The sequence below is a fragment of the Erpetoichthys calabaricus genome, chromosome 16, assembly GCF_900747795.2.
Source record: "Erpetoichthys calabaricus chromosome 16, fErpCal1.3, whole genome shotgun sequence".
Lineage (NCBI taxonomy): Eukaryota > Metazoa > Chordata > Cladistia > Polypteriformes > Polypteridae > Erpetoichthys > Erpetoichthys calabaricus.
The window spans coordinates 67,089,582-67,108,451 of record NC_041409.2 but is presented as its reverse complement, the minus strand read 5'-3'; the positions used below and the strand labels follow the sequence as shown (position 1 = coordinate 67,108,451).

Below are 18,870 nucleotides of genomic sequence, written 5' to 3'. Positions count from 1 at the left end.
AGCTTTGGCAGAATTGATGGTGCTGTATGTGGTGAATGGCTTGTTGGTAAGGTAACTGGCTGAACTTTCAGTGTTTTTTATGGCCTATGCTATTCATTGTAACAGCAATCACGTCATTACATGTGCCAGGTGATAGCGGCTACCCACTCATACGCTGACACCTTAAGCCTTTCCCACACCCCCAGATCACAGAGGAGAGGTGCTATAATGCTATGCACGATCACGTTCTCTCTCCTGAATGCAGGTGCCAGGGTCTTGGTATGTCTGGTGGGAGAGGCTGCTCTGCCAGCCAGTGACAATCTACAGCATGGATAGCATATGTACGAGGTTGATTAGCCTACTCCACATATCAGTGTTTCAGGGTGGCGTTCGAGGTGCGTTCATGTACACACATGTACAAAGTGATTGTGATTTATTAAGGGTAAACCGTAAAAATGTGCGTACTCCAGTTTTTTTTTTTTTTTTTAAATATGATTTTTTTTGGTATATGCATTTTCTGTTTTTTTCACATACACATATATTCATGCTCAAATTCATGCCAAATTTTATTAATGAGGACCCAGGGCTGGACAGAACTGGACCAAGTAGCCTCTTTATGGTAGACAGCATTTCAGTTTGGAAATTTCAAAATTATTTCTTCGCAATCACAGTATATATTAATGCGCCACATAAGATTGTGTTCTAAAGTGAAGTGTTTTTTAAACATTTTTAAAATACTTTGTCTATTCTTGCACATTTTAATAAGGAAACCAGGGTCCAAACATGAAAAAAGGTTTAAACTTATCATATACTGTATGTCCACTATGAAGCAGCAAAAGTTTTAAGAAAACATGCCTTCTGTGTTTATGAGGCAAGCTGAGCAGGAACAGACTGCAGCTCCAGAAATGTGCCATTCTAGTGGACACCTTTATTCGTTACAGATGAAGCTCCCACCCCAAGTGAGTGACAGTGAAGGTTTGCCTGCAAAGGTCTGCATAAATCCATAATCAAGATAACAGAATTCTAACACTTGGCCCCAAAAGTTCATGACAACAGGTTTTTGGGGGCATAACCCACTGGAGTTTCCTTGACTTCATGTGCCTCAGGAAGTCCTGCTTGAACTATGCCAGTGCAACCTCTTAATGTTCTCGTTAACCATTGGGTCTTCATTGAATATTTCCTGGTAATTAGGAAATACTTGTAAAGGCATCTTGGTGTCAGCAGTCAATTTCAATTCATTTTTTACATTGTCATATACTGTACTCGTCTGGTGCTTTTACCATAAGTGTCTTAACAAGAGGAGACTCACTTGGGGTCCAAGTTTGAATGTAAACTGCAGGATCACAGTTTAAAGTTCAAAGTCCAATGTCAAGGAATTAAGTTTATCAAAACAACATTTGTGATGAATAAGAAACTATTGAGAATGGTCCCGGTTTACCCTGCACAGAACTAGCAGGCCACCCTGTGTGGTGGGTGGCTCAGCTCAGAGCCCCCAGCTATTCGTCTTTTTCGATGATCCTAATCTCATAAAGTCTCGAGGGTCCCTGTTCTCACAGTAAGAGCAACAGGCCTGATAGCTCCCATAATGTTCTGGGGAGATAAGAACTGGCCTTTAAATAGAACGGACAATTATCCAGTTTCCGTTGCAGTCCGGAGACATTTGTTGCTAGCTTGATGTGCACTGGGGCGGATTCCCCAGTTAGGGTGTAATAATTCTGTCTTGTGTCTGTCGTCACTGCGTTTTCATTCCCAGCAACTAAAATCTGACATCACTTTTGGTGGGTGACAGCAAATACCAGAAAAGACCAGGAAATAAAAATTTGCTGCCAGAATGTGTCTACAGAGAATTCATCCAATTTGGAGCTGCCGTTTAACCAGATAAGCACATTTTGGGGATATGGCGAAAAAAAAAAAAACCACCACAGACGCAGAACTCCATGACTCTGGGGCTTTGGGACACTTTGCTGGCCACCATACATTACAGGCGTCAAGTACAAATGGCCCCTTCTGCTCTTGGAAAGCAGGCAATTAGGCTACTCGGTGGGCAGTTTGGAGACCAGGCCACCATAACTGCCTCAAAATGACTTGTAGCACCTTTCCATGATGAAGGGACTCTGAATTCATTAACTCGCACTTCAAACTCACTCACTCCTTTTCAGGCTCATGGAAGGTAGGAGCCTTTGTCAATGAGATTTGGCCATCGCAGGGACTAAGACACACATCTATATGTGATTTTTATAACTGGGCACTACAGTAAGTGAACAAGTTATTCAGTAATTGGACACACAAGAGATCAGATCTTCCACTTCCCCCTACCCTGTGCCCTTCATGCAGGTGCCACCACCTGGGTGAACTCGGCCCTTCACTGGCTTTGAGACCTCCTGGTGTGGCTTACAGTTATAAATAACCTTCAGCTGTAGTGCAGCAGCGGGGCCTGTGCGTCGCACTCATGTTGTCAGTTCATAACGGGCTCCATTTAACGGGTCGAATATTTTCATCGAGTTTGTGAACTCCGCTGCATCTCTTTACCAGATGTTACAAGCACATCTGCAAATGGCATTAGGACTTGAGGGTCACTTCTGAATTCCTGAATTGTTCTGCTCTTTCCAAGGAGGCTTCTGAAAGGTTCAGGACATAAGGTGTAATATTTATGTATTTTTTTTCTCTTAAATACAACAGGGTTTCTGTTTCGTGTGCATTCAGATTTCGGTCTGCTGACTCCCCCAGAAAATGGTACGCCGCAAAAGAAGTCGAGAGCCCAGTGTCTCAAAGACAGGAAATGATGGAAACTGATCACTTGCAGCCTGCCGGCTGGGATTTCAACTGGAAAATGCTAGAAGGTATCCCCATAGGACAGGTGCATTTGATTCCCAGCTTAGATGTGTCTGATCGGCTCTGCCATGCATCCTAAAACCATGAAGAAGCTTAACGGATTTCATACATGCACGCCCACACCGATATAAAAATATGTTTCAATCCCAGATAATGATCTTTTTCCCAGAAATTGTCTGCAGTTGGCAGATTACCGTTTAAACCCTGGCATTGCAGGCCAAGCACTGCTTCTGAATCTCATTTCCTTATCCAAGTGTTTTTTGCTTCTGCATCCAGTCCCTTATATTCATGTACCTGCAGATGGACTGCTCCAGCTTTTCAATGAATCGACTGTGGCCTCCGTATGGCTGATATCATTCAATATGAGTGAGTGAGGACAATTACTGGAGCAACGGCAGAGCCGAGCCTGCAAGGTGCCTGTAGCTGCTTAGATTGCACTCAAAGAGAACTTCACTGCTTGTCTCCTCATGCAGGTTCATTTCAGGTCCTGCTTATCCTTTACTTTTGCCCCCTTCAAGGTGTTGAGCAGGGGTGCAGCTGGGCCCGGTCGTAAACCTAATTCTTCTGTGTATGCAGGGTGCCAGCTTGTCACGGTAAGAAAATAATGAATGAAAACAACATTCTTTTGAAATATTTGTCTCCAATCTCACATCTACAGTATGTGCTGGACGGCACACACTGGCAGGTATTTTCTGACTCCAATGTCCTTGCATGAAGATGACTTTTATCTTGCAATCTGATATTGCCTTCTTTACATTTCATTGCTACTGGATTCTTGTGGCTATGTCTACTGTTGTTGCACCCCATACAGGCTTTGACTGCAGGTCTATATGTTTAATGTTTCACTCATGTTTTTAGAGAATAGCTCCAGAGACCCGAGTTCAAATCCCTAGGAAAGTCACTGCCTTTGTGGACATTGCTTATTCTCCCTGGGCCTGCTCTTGTATGTAGAAGTTTAACTGGCCAGTGTAATCTGAAATGGACTTGTAGCTCATTTAGGATACTGCCTTGTACTCTAAGCTGCCATGACACACGCTGGCTCCCCGCAGCTCTTCACTCAAACACTGTAGAAAATACACGAACGAAAGAGGTGGGTCATCTAGTGCTGGGGTTCTCGCCCCATAAGAGTAAGAAGGGAGACAGGAGGCGGTGTTTCATTTTAAGTGGGGCTGGTAGGTGGGGTGACAGCACCAGGGCATAGGATTAGTCAGATCTTTGGTGTCTTGAATAGAATTGGTGTTACTGCTGGTTACATGTAATGAACAAGAGTACAGCTAGAAAGGCACTGAACAGCGCAATGTCTGATTATGAGACGTAATGAAATATGAGACACTTTAACTGGGGAAACACAGGCCATCTGATCATCCCATTTAAACACTATCTGTTAGCAAAAGTAATGTTTCGGTCAGTGTTTACACATCCTTTGAAGATTCCGAATACATTTAAAGTACACTAGCAATAAAAACAACTTGTTTGATGCAATTACAAAAAAATAACAATTCTGTACTCTCCTGGCTAGCTGCAATGGAAGCTTAATCTTCCTTAATTGTTTTTTGATAATACCTGGGGATTTAGTTGCCCAGCATCACCCGTTTCAAGCTTGTCAATGTTCACTGAATTGGTCAAACTTTTACCCTTAATGGCAACAAGGTCCAAAAGAATTACCTGTGTGAACACTTTCAGATCATCCATGTTGATGGCCTCTTTTACCATATTAAATACCCCCAGCTCCAAACTGTAGTTGGGCTGATAGGACAGGATTGGCCAAGGTTTGTGACGTCACTACCAAGCCCAGAAGTGGAAATTCATTCTGTTGTGCTAATTCACCAAACCAGATGCAGACAAGGAGCCCATGGTTCCAGTCAAGGACAGGACCTCATAGCCCACTGACAGCATAGCTGTTTTGATGATGTGGTTTACTGTAATATTAAACAGCATAATTGGACGGGAACTAATGATAGCAGCCAGAGGAGAACAGCACATTAAATCATTCTATACAGGCTAGGTGTGAGCCCCAGAGACATGCATGTTACAGTGTGACTTTATACTGCCCTCATATCAAGGAGTGTCGGGTGTGTGAATCTATGGTGGACAGACACCAAATCCAGGGCTTCTTTCTGATTTATACCAAGCCTGCCCCCTCAGTACTGATGTGGCTTGATTATGGCTTGCTAGCTGGATATTCATAACAGCCCAATTCAAGGTGAGGGGGCCAAGGCCTAACTGGTAGCACTGACACAAGGAAGGAACCAACCCTAGATGGTGCACCACATACATCCCATCACACTGACACTGGGCAATTTGGAATCACCAGTTATCCCAGCTCACACATATTTGGATTTGGGAGGGGTGCCAGCAGAAAAGGCTCATGGAGACAAAGGGAGAACATGCAAATGTAAGCATGGGGTGCAACTGGCTAATCAGTTTCAGCTCAGGATGCAGGACCTGCGAGGCAACACTACTACTCACTGCAATATTGTGTCACCATAGCTTTTTTTCAGCTGAACTGACCCAGATGAGAAGTTTATTCCCAGATGGGACATACTGTATCACAAATACATCATATTAAAAAGCAAAAGAGAAATCTTGATTAAACACATTTTTACATGAACAAATAACATAACACTGAGCATGAATACATGTGAACAGTTGACAACTGCTCAGAGTAAAATTAAAGTCCACTCACCATAAACACTCAACCTGTTGTTATTAGAAATTATACCAGTAATAACCAAAAATGCAGTATTCATTGGTCTATCCAGCCATTACTGAACACAGTAGGGTGCACAGGTCCACCAGATTACAGCCTCACTCACCATCTGAGGGCTGCCAACCCAATCTAAGGCACACATCTTTGGGATATGGGAGGAAAAACACAAACTCTACATAGGTAACCATTAGTCGAAGGATTTGAACCCACTAGTCTTGAGCTGTGAGTGTGTAACTCCATGTACAGTAGATATACAGTATGTACACGCAAATATGTTAATTATACACATAATTATTTAAAATGTTCAAAATACATGTTGAGTTTTAAGATTTGTAGTGTGAACAGTCAGACATAAAAAGGTGAATTCAGATTTACACCGTAGATTGCCTAATGCATCTGAAACTATTATGTTGTGATAGGGAACCACGGTGCCATAGGCAGGAACATGGCCACAAAGGAAGTCTGGTTTATTTGCCTGGTGCATGGATGTGTTCATTATTTATACTCCGATCGCTCAACAGAACAGCCATGTTTTGTTTATTAAGTGGAAAATAAAAGCTGTCAGCATTTGATTTATCACCCTCTCTTGTTTCTGAGCCCATGGATATATCATGAAAAAGTGAGAGGTAGCACAGCCCAGGGCACACATTCAAGTGCTGCCTTATTGTGGGGAGAGCCACTCAAATGAATGGACAGCTCAAAGCCTATCTGGGAAGTGTCCAGCACATGGCAGGAACCAACCACAGATGGGATGTCAGCCCATGATGAGCGCACTTATGCACGCACCTCAATAAGTTATACATACAGTGCATCTGGAAAGTATTCACAGCGCATCACTTTTTCCACATTTTGTTATGTTACAGCCTTATTCCAAAATGGATTAAATTCATTTTTTTCCTCAGAATTCTACACACAACACCCCATAATGACAACATGAAAAAAGTTTACTTGAGGTTTTTGCAAATTTATTAAAACTAAAAAAACTGATAAATCCCATGTACATAAGTATTCACAGCCTTTGCTTAATACTTTGTCGATGCCCCTTTGGCAGCAATTACAGCCTCAAGTCTTTTTGAATATGATGCCACACGCTTGGCACATCTATCCTTGGCCAGTTTCGCCCATTCCTCTTTGCAGCACCTCTCAAGCTCCATCAGGTTGGATGGGAAGCGTCGGTGCACAGCCATTTTAAGATCTCTCCAGAGATGTTCAATCGGATTCAAGTCTGGGCTCTGGCTGGGCCACTCAAGGACATTCACAGAGTTGTCCTGAAGCCACTCCTTTGATATCTTGGCTGTGTGCTTAGGGTCGTTGTCCTGCTGAAAGATGAACCGTCACCCCAGTCTGAGGTCAAGAGCGCTCTGGAGCAGGTTTTCATCCAGGATGTCTCTGTACATTGCTGCAGTCATCTTTCCCTTTATCCTGACTAGTCTCCCAGTTCCTGCAAACATCCCCACAGCATGATGCTGCCAGCACCATGCTTCACTGTAGGGATGGTGCCAGGTTTCCTCCAAATGTGACGCCTGGCATTCACGCCAAAGAGTTCAATCTTTGTCTCATCAGACCAGAGAATTTTCTTTCTCATGGTCTGAGAGTCCTTCAGGGGCCTTTTGGCAAACTCCAGGCGGGCTGGCATGTGCCTTTTAATAAGGAGAGGCTTCCATCTGGCCACTCTACCATACAGGCCTGATTGGTGGATTGCTGCAGAGATGGTTGTCCTTCTGGAAGGTTCTCCTCTCTCCACAGAGGACCTCTGGAGCTCTGACAGAGTGACCATTGGGTTCTTGGTCACCTCCCTGACTAAGGCCCTTCTCCCCCGATCGCTCAGTTTAGATGGCCGGCCAGCTCTAGGAAGAGTCCTGGTGGTTTCGAACTTCTTCCACTTACGGATGATGGAGGCCGCTGTGCTCATTGGGACCTTCAAAGCAGCAGAAATTATTCTGTAACCTTCCCCAGATTTGTGCCTCGAGACAATCCTGTCTCAAAGGTCTACAGACAATTCCTTTGACTTCTTGGTTTGTGCTCTGACATGAACTGTCAACTGTGGGACCTTCTATAGACAGGTGTGTGCCTTTCCAAATCATGTCCAATCAACTGAATTTACCACAGGTGGACTCCAATTAAGCTGCAGAAACATCTCAAGGATGATCAGGGGAAACAGGATGCACCTGAGCTCAATTTCGAGCTTCATGGCAAAGGCTGTGAATACTTATGTACATGTGCTTTCTCAATTTTTTTTATTTTTAATAAATTTCCAAAAATCTCAAACTTTTTTCACGTTGTCATTATGGGGTGTTGTGTGTAGAATTCTGAGGAAAAAAATGAATTTAATCCATTTTGGAATAAGGCTGTAACATAACAAAATGTGGAAAATGTGATGCGCTGTAATCAGGGTTTTGTATGGAGTGGAGAATCTTAGACATGCATGGTTTTGTGTGGAGTCTTCAGTGAATCTAACTCATGCCTAAGAGATGTGTGTGATGATACAAATACACCGCAAGACTGAACCTGGAGATGCGAGGCAACCAATGCGAACAACAAAAATGTTCATGCTAATCAGTCACTAAATTCAAAATATTACCTAAGAATTTGATATCAGTGATTAGGCAGTGTACTTGAAAAATTGTAAGTGGCATGACTAAATTATTTATATGATGAGTTCCTGGGTGGTGTTCTCATTTTAAAATTTAACGTAGGGTTTGAAGCCAAGCTCGTGAGCGAATGTCACAAACTAGCACTGGATGAGGCGCAAGTGCATTTTAGGGATCATTCATCTTCATCCACTCCCAACCACGCAGGGCCAATTTAGGGTTTCCAGCCCTCAAAACATGTCTTCGAGGTGTGGGAGAAAGACCCAAACAAGTATTTTCACTTTGCCATGTAAGTAATTTAAGCATACGTGAATTCTGTATGTTTTTTGTGGCCATTTCTGTCTCTTTACGTCTAAACTTTTGATAAATGGACTCTCTTATACCAATGACTCTAAACTGGCACCACACTGGGTGTTGTATATGTAGTCCCTGTAATAAAATGGTGCCCCTTCCCGGCACTTTATGCCAAGTGCTGCCAGGATAGGCTGCAGCAACTCTTAATTGAATTAAGCCTTTTTGATAATGTACTGTACGTACCCTATGATGCAGGGCAGCAGGACAATGTTGATCAGGCCTGAACCTCTGTACACACTTTAGAATAAATAGAATAAAAAAAATGTATGGGCATCTGAGAAATAGACAAAAGTAAATGAAAGCAGTCTTGTGTAGCTATAATTATAATAATAATAATAATATGCGTCTTTACCAAATTTCACAGAGCCAGTTAACTCAGCAAGTTTACAGACTGGATGAACTGGGAAAAACACAAAGTATGCTTGTATGTCAGGTTCAATAAATGACAGAGCTGGCTGCGGCTTATGGGATCAGCTGCAATGGAAGCCCGCAGACACAGCGGCTCTGCAGCCTCAGGGTTGACCACCCCTATGCTACCTGATAGTGGTGACCAGACATCTCTGGAATCTCATTTTGGGAATGACATTCATTGTATCATTAAAAATTATTATTGTAATGCCGCTCTAATAATGTGTAATCATTTCTTTAACAATAATAGTTCAAAATATTTTATATGCTGGCAGCAAAGCTTTTGGGAAACGAATGCAAAATTATAATATTCTCCATCCTCTTAATGGAAAAATATGCTAATCATTGAATTTTCCAGGAACCAATTACCACGGGTTATCAAGCATCTAGTACACTGCAGGCCAAAACTTATACAAGTAAACAGTTACAAGATGGTGCATTTTCCACCATAAATTAATTTTATGTGAAAACATTAAAGCAGGACAAATTAATTCTAAAATCCATGTACTTCCTACATACAGGAAGGAAAAATGTCCTAAGTTTAGCAATAACCTCAATATTTTGAAGTAGCTGTGGCCCAGTAGTGGTGCAGGATTGACAAGGAGGTGCATGTAACGTCCACTCCACATGTGACAGCAGAGCAGTAGATGTGACGAGCCTATTTAGAGTTGTTAATTGGGATGTCACAAGAAGATGAAGCACACAGGGAGCACTTGTAATCCCCAAAACTATCACAGGGTGATCAAGCTGGAAATCGAACCCAGGTCCTGGGAGCTTCAATATAGCACTGTTGATTTCTGCATCACATGCTACATAATGAATGGACCTTCTGAAATTCCAGAGCATCTCAACTCCTCAAGTGTGCCTTAAAGCTTTTACTTTGACTTTGATAGCCCCCTGTCAATAAAGATGGCCTTCACCTCCTAAAGAACAACCATTTTTTAAGAGGTGCATGAACAGTACACACCTGGTAAAGTTCGATGCGCTGCTCGTTTTTCCTGGCATTATTGTTAGGGACTCTCAGTACCCGAAACTCGGCGCGGAAGAGGTTGGTGGAGTTCTTCTCCATGGAGGATACATTAAAACGGAACATTTTTGAGGTAGTCCCTTTTGGGCAGTTGGGGAGGTCATCTGCAAGATAAAAAGAAAAAAAACAAAATTAAATGACCCTCTTTGTGATTATGCTTTACTTAGCTTGATATTATTAAGTCAGACAATGTAATTGGATCTGATAAAACAAAAGGAGACATCAGCAGAGTAGAGTCAAGAGGGGGGTTGATGGCTGCCTTCTTCGAGAAAACTGCTCGGAGACAAAGTTCAACTATGGGACTTTTTTGATTCACACTGCTCAGGAAAATAACCCGCCTCCTCCTGGGTCCTATAAATGCCCGCTGTCACCAGTGATATGAAGACACAGCAGCTAACCCTTTAAACTAGTCAAAACACATACTTCGGACCACTGACGTGAAGCTCCACAGGAACATCTTGTAGGGGGCCTCTTGCTAATGCAACCACCACAACTCTGTTTAAAACCGATAATAAGGCTGCTAGTAGACAGAAAAAATCCTGACAACCACCGTCCATCACTGTAAGCTAAACTGGAACAACTAGTGGGTAGTGATGCCCAGATGCCTTAAGGGAGCAAAGATCAAGTGTCACCTCCCTGGTTCCACAGCAGAGATGTCTACACTTACATGAAGAGGCATGTTAACAAGGGTAGACAAAGCCTAACGTGTGGTACTTTGAAACTGAAATGGTCAGGGAAAGGATGCCAGGAGTGGCACATCTGAGAGGATTCGCATCCATTTTGGTACCTGTGACCCACTTTGGCATTACTCCAGGTGGGCAGGGTCTCCTCTTCTACACCAGAGGACATATGATGTCCCAACCCTCTAAGCACTGGGCCATTACAGGGCACACAAACCCACACACTTTGACTTGGTCGGATTACACTAGCCAATTGATCGGACATCCAAATATTCAGGAAGGCATTAAAAGCCACCAGGAGAATATGCTTACTGCATAGAGACCAGTGACACTAAGCCCAGGCCTATGGAACGAAAAGGCAGCAAAACAAATCCAGAGAGACTTACTTCAATTAATGGGCAAATGGTGCCTGTGATGAAAAGAAAATGTGTTACAAATAGCTACAAGCACTCATTTTATATATTGCTAAACTCATTTATTGATTTAATAAGAAATGGGAAAGGTTTACCATCTATCCATTCTCTTTATCAGCTCATCCAGTTTAGCATTGCTGGTTGCAGAAGAAAAAAAAATAAACTGGACTTAACTAAACTGAATGAGAGGTCCCACCTAGGCTCTGCTACAGTAAATGGAGCCCTCAACCTGTAAGACATCATGGCTCTAGAATAAACACAGGGAGCTGCCACTCTACAACCGTAATGTTAAAACCAGGGCAGCAACGGCACGACAACGAAAACACGAGTCAACAACAGAATATGAAAGCATGGAACAACCTGAGTTGGCAGCCAGTAAGGATCTTTTAAAATCATTTGCCACCACTAATGGTTACTATCCAACGGTCATGTTACTCATATTTCATTAGGGGGGGTGCCCAACATTCACAAACCAAAGCAGATAGTCAGGGTTGCTGAATAAGTCGCTCAGGCTTTAAACTGCAGGGCCAAGTCAATTCAAAAACCATGAACTCACTTCCCCGAACACGTCCATGCAGGCTCAAACATAAACTGACAGGGAAGTCCAAGCAGCAGATATCTAAATCACTTGCAGCCTGGATACCCATCTATTCATTTCCTGAAAATGGCTCTCGAAGGACAGAGTCTGTTAGCAATGTCAGGCACAATTCAGGAACCAATACAGTACTGGACATTCTGGGGCAGGTAGCACCTCAAATTATTAACATTTAACAGGGACACCTACTTTCAAATACCAAGGGATAGAAGAAAGACAAGGTGACAGATGTGGTAACCACCTGATACAACAGATGACGGGGGTAGGTGTGAGGACCAAGATGATGGTGAGAGGTCACCTTCAATGATTTAGGGATCCCTTATCAGAGCAGTACTCATTAGGCCAGCTTTCTGCTTTTCCTTTACTCACTCCTTCCAAGGGTACTGGGGACACTGTTCAAGGTGAGTTCTCCCAACACAAAACAGTGTTTGGAGAAGGGTGCTGTGTGAGACCAGGCAGCTGCTTTATTTAAAATGCCTGCTATATTTGGGCTTTGCTACAAAAAATGATTCAGGTCTCACTTTGCATCCCCCATTCCCCATCACTCAAGGCGCAGACCTCAAAAGTTTCATTAACAGTAGGCCAGTTAGACCGGCAGCAGGGCCATGCCTGCCTGCCCAAATGTGAAGTTCTTTCTTAGTCACACAACGCAGCCAACTGAGATTTTGTATGTGCTTCTGTGGAGGTGGATTTTTTATTTAAATGCCATTAGTTCTATGGCGCCCTTCCTTCCAGACATTAGCTGATTGTTCCAAAGTTTCTGCCTATTTTTAAGTGACCTTTCCTAGCTGCGTTCCCCAGCCAAAACGTATGAGCTATGCTATTTGCAGCGGTCCGAAACGTGAACGAATACTAGGCTGCTTCAGCTGTTTGAGGAGGAAAGCCCCTGCCTGGACAGTACATCTGAAATCCTAATTCCTTTCGGCTGACCTAATTTTTCCTATTACAGCGCTTTTTTAGGTGGATTTCACATTATAGCTTATTTTTGCCAAGGGGTCTGAAGGTAATTTGTTCCATCTCTGGGAGTGCAGTAGATTGCGGGAATAATTAGAATGAAGCAAAAAGCGTAATTCATTGTCCTCTGTTATCAGTTTTGGCTTGGCACTGCAAGCCAGGAGGCTGAGATCATCACTCGTATTCTCACGCGCCAAATCCTGGACATGTTTGAAAAGAGCAGAAAACGATCTAAATGTCAGTCAGCATGTTACCGCACTTATGAAGAGAAATCAAATTTTAACAGAGGTGTCAGCATCCCTTTATTGTTTAGGCTGGTTGCAGTTGCTTTATGGCTCCAGCTGCCTAGCAGGTGATCCTGCATTTTCTCATTTTTTGGCAGTGTGGCCAAGCAGCCCAGGAGTCAGATCTGAAGCCACAAAGGTGCCAGTTCAAGTACTTCCTTAAGCTTGCTGTGTGACTAGGATTGAATCTGGTCAACTGAGGGTTTGCATGGTTATTATGTTTGGCTCAGAATTCTGCTGGCAGCTGCTACTGGTACTTGTGGAAAGACAATTGAGCAGAAATTCACAGAAAACCAGTTAGGGGACAGAAAGGACACATAAAATAATACAGAAGCAAGTTTCAGCAAAACAGATGCCTCATAGACAACAGAATTAACTGCTAGAGTCAAAAGTCATGTTTCTGCCAAGAGCTACAAAAAAACAAACACAAAAAGTGATGGAAGTCCAGTACTGTAGGGGCCAGAGTTTGACATTAAAGAGTAACCACTAGGCCACTTGAGCAGAGGATGGGATCACTTTGGTTTTACTGTCTGCTTTTTTAAATGTATAGCTAGCTGGATCAGTTTATATATTATCCATCCATCCATTTTCCAACCCGCTGAATCCGAACACAGGGTCACAGGGGTCTGCTGGAGCCAATCCCAGCCAACAAGGCAGGAAACAATCCTGAGCAGGGCGCCAACCCACCGCAGGACACACACAAACACACCAAGCACACACTAGGGCCAATTTAGAATCGCCAATGCACCTAACCTGCATGTCTTTGGACTGTGGGAGGAAACTGGAGCGCCCGGAGGAAACCCACGCAGACACAGGGAGAACATGCAAACTCCACGCAGGGAGGACCCGGGAAGCGAACCCAGGTCCCCAGGTCTCCCAACTGCGAGGCAGCAGCGCTACCCACTGCGCCACCGTGCCGCCCTTTTATATTATCCATCCATCCACACACAGGGTCACGGGGGTCTGCTGGAGCCAATCCCAGCCAACACAGGGCACAAGGAAGGAAACAAACCCCGGGCAGGGCGCCAGCCCACTGCAGACACACACACACATACACACACACACACACTAGGGGGTTCCACCTGCTCGCTCCGCTCGCCAACAAGGGGCCTGTGCTATGCACCAGCCACTTGCATGTGTAGATTTCACTTTCACCACACAACAAATCCTCACGGATACGCCTCTTCATTGACAAGAAACACTACTTTTCCCTGATGGCAACACAAATTAGATGATCTACAAGTCTCCAACTTTGAACTTTAAGCCAAACAATAACTACATACTTTTATCTCTTTTCGTTGTTCCGTTATTTCACCAAGTAATAATTTCCGTTTGTTAGTGCTAATGCGATCTTTACTATCAGTTTTTTGAGACTTTAGAGTTTTTGTACTTTCATAATGTTTAACCTGCACTGCATGTGTATCGTGCCATTTTTGAACCTCTTCACGATGTTCTACTTTGTCTTCTACTTTGTCTTTTATTTCCAACCCCGCTTGGAGCTGAAAGCACAAGAACTTTGTCTGACAATAGCATTCACATGAATGAGAAGTGATTGGACTGTGGGCATGATTGTAACTACAGTTGTAACTACAACTGAACACCAGCAAAACCAAGGAGCTGGTGGTGGATTTTAGGAGACCCAGGCCCCTCATGGACCCCATGATCATCAGAGGTGACTGTGTGCAGATGGTGCAGACCTATAAATACCTGGGAGTGCAGCTGAATGATAAACTGGACTGGACTGCCAATACTGATTCTCTGTGCAAGAGAGGACAGAGCCGACTCTACTTTCTTAGAAGGCTGGCATCCTTCAACATCTGTAATAAGATGCTGCAGATGTTCTATCAGACAGTTGTGGCAAGTGCCCTCTTCTACGAGGTGGTGTGCTGGGGAGGCAGCATAAAAAAGAAGGACGCCTCACGCCTGGACAAACTGGTGAGGAAGGCAGGCTCTATTATAGGCACGGAGCTGGAGAGTTTGACATCCGTGGCAGAGCGACGGGCGCTGAGCAGACTCCTGTCAATCATGGAGAATCCACTGCATCCACTAAACAGTGTCATCTCCAGACAGAGGAGCAGCTTCAGCGACAGACTGCTGTCACTGTCCTGCTCCACTGACAGACTGAGGAGATAGTTCCTCCCCAACACTATGAGACTCTTCAATTCCACCCGGGGGGGTAAACGTTAACATCATACAAAGTTATTGTCTGTTTTTACCTGCATTATTATCAATCTTTAATATTGTTTTTTTTTATCAGTATGCTGCTGCTGGAGTATGTGAATTTCTCCTTGGGGATTAATAAAGTACAGTAATCCCTCCTCCATCACGGGGGTTGCGTTCCAGAACCCCCCGCGAAAGGTGAAAATCCGCGAAGTAGAAACCATATGCTCATATGGTTCTTTTTATATATTTTAAGCCCTTATAAACTCTCCCACGCTATTTTAAACATTTCCCGCACAATTATACAGCATAAACCCTTTGTTTTCTCTTAGATATTAGGTAAGATTCGTTGAAATTATGTATGTAAACACAGTTTATATACAGTAAAACCTAAATATTATTTTAAAGATATCGAGCGTCTCCGATATCACATATGTTACAGCCATTACGACAGACAGGCCACCAGCAATAAATACGTACAATGCAAGAAAAATTGTATACAGTAAAATGTGTGTACAGTGACACTAAACTATGTACATGTAATAAGTACTGTAAGTAGATAATTAATTATGGTTACTCACCAACAATGACACAACGACTTGTCCGATAATGATGAGTTTAATTTTACTGCACTACAAAGGAGAGCGTTACAGCTCTTCTAAAGGAGCCTCTTCAGGCGATTGTGTAGCATCGCCGTCATTCTTCTTCCATCACTCTTCAATCCAAATCCCGAAAGCAGATTCCATCCAGACTACCGCCTTATCACGTCCACTTGCAACTCGTTTTGCGCCCTGGTTAAAGTACACTGCGGCTGTAGATATTGTATGCTTTTCCTCCTTTTTAAATAAAAAAAATCGTGGACTCATGCCGTAATGGTGTCCTGAGCGGTGTAGCTGTTCCCTTCCTTCAACATATCCAAAACTTTTACCTTTTCTGCAATCATTTGCATCTTCTGTTGGCGCTTGGACACGGCCCCTGAAGCAGTAGCAGGAGCACGTTACTGCTGAATCAGTGAGATGAGAACTTTAACTGTGTGCTCTGATTAGGTAGCTTCTCAGTCATCTGCTAATAGCGTCCCTTGTATGAAATCAACTGGGCAGACCAACTGAGGAAGCATGTACCAGAAGTAAAAAGACCCATTGTCCGCAGAAACCCGCGAAGCAGCGAAAAATCCGCGTTATATATTTAGATATGCTTACATATAAAATCCGCGATGGAGTGAAGCAGCGAAAGTCGAAGCACGATATAGCGAGGGATTACTGTATCTATCTATCTAAATGTTTGACAGGAGGGCGGAACTTGTCAAAATCTCTTTGCAAAAAGTCTAGTCTCATGGGACCTGAAATTACCTCTGAGAAAGTCTCGTCCCAGGATTTTCTTTTATAATAGATTTAGATATATCTATATCTCTCTCTCTATTATATAGACAAATATATATATATAGACATATATATATATATATATATATATATATATATATATATATATATATATATATATATATATATATATATATATATATATATACATATATATACATACACACACATTCATATAAAAATATAATACATACACACAAGTACATACAGTATATACATACATACATACATACATACATAAATAACTTGCCGGTCAGCTTTAACAGCTCCAGCTGGTGATCTCTCAACAGTTTTACTGGAAAATGAGACCAGTGCTTCTCAACCACCAGCCCACAGATTTTTTTTTTTTTTGGTTGGTCCAAGAAAATAAGGCAGGTCATGTATTTTAGCCCAGTATTCTCCAACTACTGATCCAAGGACTTCTCCACTTATTGATGTATTGGATGTAAATGTGGTCACTCGATACTCCAAGAGGGCCTCATCCTCAAACCTCCAACCCTCCTTAACCCATTCCCTTGTTAATTTAATGCAAATAAATCTGGACACATTCCAAACTCCAATGGGTAGCCTCACCCTCCCCTACTTAACCTTATGTTTGTAAATCTCAACACTTGAACAGTCAAGAGCAAGTACCCCTCCACCCCTGTTACTAAATCCGGCTGCTTAGAACTCCAAGTGGGAGCCCCCAACCCAGGCTCTTCAATTGAAAGCTAATAAATCTGAATGCTTGAAACTCCAATAGGGACTGTCACACCTGATTTCTACCAGCATGGTCTGCAAAGAGCTTCTTATACTTCAGCCAGTCCAAATAAAAAATTAAAGGTTGAAAGGTCGCTGCCCTAGACTGCCCACAGTAAGGGTCAGAACTCTGATGGCACAACCCCATCAAAAGGAAATGTCTTTGGCATACCACTCAATTGGCCAGGGCTTGGTTGAACGTTTTGCTAGAACATTTGCTAACATAGTAACAGGAACCCCTGACCCCAGGCAGTTTCAGGGTTTAGTAGGGGTCTTGCTATAACTTCTGCAGTATATTGTCTTCCTTTATTTTTACTGCTAAAGCCAAAAACTGAATGATCACTCTTAGGGAGTCTGTTCGTTCCCTTTACCAATCTGTCACAATTATCTTAGCTCACTTACCACAACTTCTCCATTATGAAGGTGTTCTTACACCCAACTCAGACAGCCCAAATCATTGACTTATTTCCATCCTTTTAGAAATTCCAGACCATGAGCTCCTGCATACAGTCTCAGGGCATCTGCTTCTTTTAGGAGGAGGTAGCCCTAATGATGGCCCTGCCTGCGTTTTCATTTTGCTATGACACACGACTTGCTGAGAAGATGCCAGCAGACCAGATTATCCAAGTCTACTAGCTTTCAAACTCCCTGACTTAACTTTCTTTAAATCCACGTTGGCACATACCCATTTGAATGCCGTTTTTTTCCCTGCAGATGTGATTAAAATTGTGTTTTGGGAAAAAGAGCTGTCAACGCCATTATGAAAGTCTAACAGTTTAATTGTATTGTTATATAATATTTTGTTTTTATTATTAATACAGTATGTTCTCCCAAAACCAATCAACATCGTGTTCTCCAATGACGTGTTTGCTGCTGTGCTCCAGAGGTTACTGGAGACTTGCTCAGAAAAATCCTGAGAACTGCACTCGAGCAAACTTCATAAAGAGCTTCTTTGTGTGCACTGAGCAAAGCTAAACAATGCTTCCTGGTCAGCTCCAGCCAAACGCCTAGAAATCATCCACCCCCGCAATTGGGGGGCGTGCAGAGGTGGATGATGATTGGTTGGTCGTGAAGTAAAATCATCACGGACTGATAAACACATATGACAAGGCTGAAAGAGAATAAGGCCCTAACATAGGTGTCGTCATTGCTCTTCTCTAAAATTGCACTCCAGTATGGTCTAAGGTAACCCATTCAGCACCAGGAATTCATGTCAACCAGTCTCCTAAGTGGCTCCCAGGTCTTCTGCTTAAAATGAATTTGGGGGGGGGGGCTTTTATATTCCAATTAATAAAAACCATATGACTTAAAAAAAAAATAAAACACAAAAAACACCCTGACAGTAATGCCTCCGTCATCTTTTACATTTTTCACACAACATGTACACTGGACTGGGTGAGTTCAAAGTGAGATTTGAACTTCTCTCTTGTTGCTCTGATTCCAGGTGACACAGTAGGACTATAATACACAATAAAACACTAGAAGGACTTCACAAACAGTGGGAGGCGTTGGTATTAGGGCGCCAGAGGACCTGCCACTTTACACAGTTACAGTAATTTAATCCTGAAAAGTGACCTGCTTTCAAAAAATTAACAGCTCCATTTTACCACACCTAAATACACACACACAGCTTTCCAAGCCTGCTTAATCCATTTCAGGGTTCCAGAGGGCTGGTGTAACCCAGCAGCTTTGGGCACAAGGTGCACAACAATTAGTAAAGTGCAGGCCACATTTATTTGATGCAACCAAAACTAAAAACACAGTTC

General features: G+C 42.9%; 1 protein-coding gene across 1 annotated transcript in view; it reads right to left on the bottom strand.

Annotated features, from left to right (window-relative positions):
* The window catches only part of tgfb3 (transforming growth factor, beta 3), a 51,075-nt gene that overhangs the window by 17,464 nt on the left and 14,741 nt on the right, over window positions 1-18,870 (bottom strand). Inside the window, exon 2 of the mRNA XM_028822332.2 lies at window positions 9,842-10,005. Coding sequence (XP_028678165.1) covers window positions 9,842-10,005 — 164 coding nt within the window. The remainder of the gene's footprint in view (window positions 1-9,841; window positions 10,006-18,870) is intronic.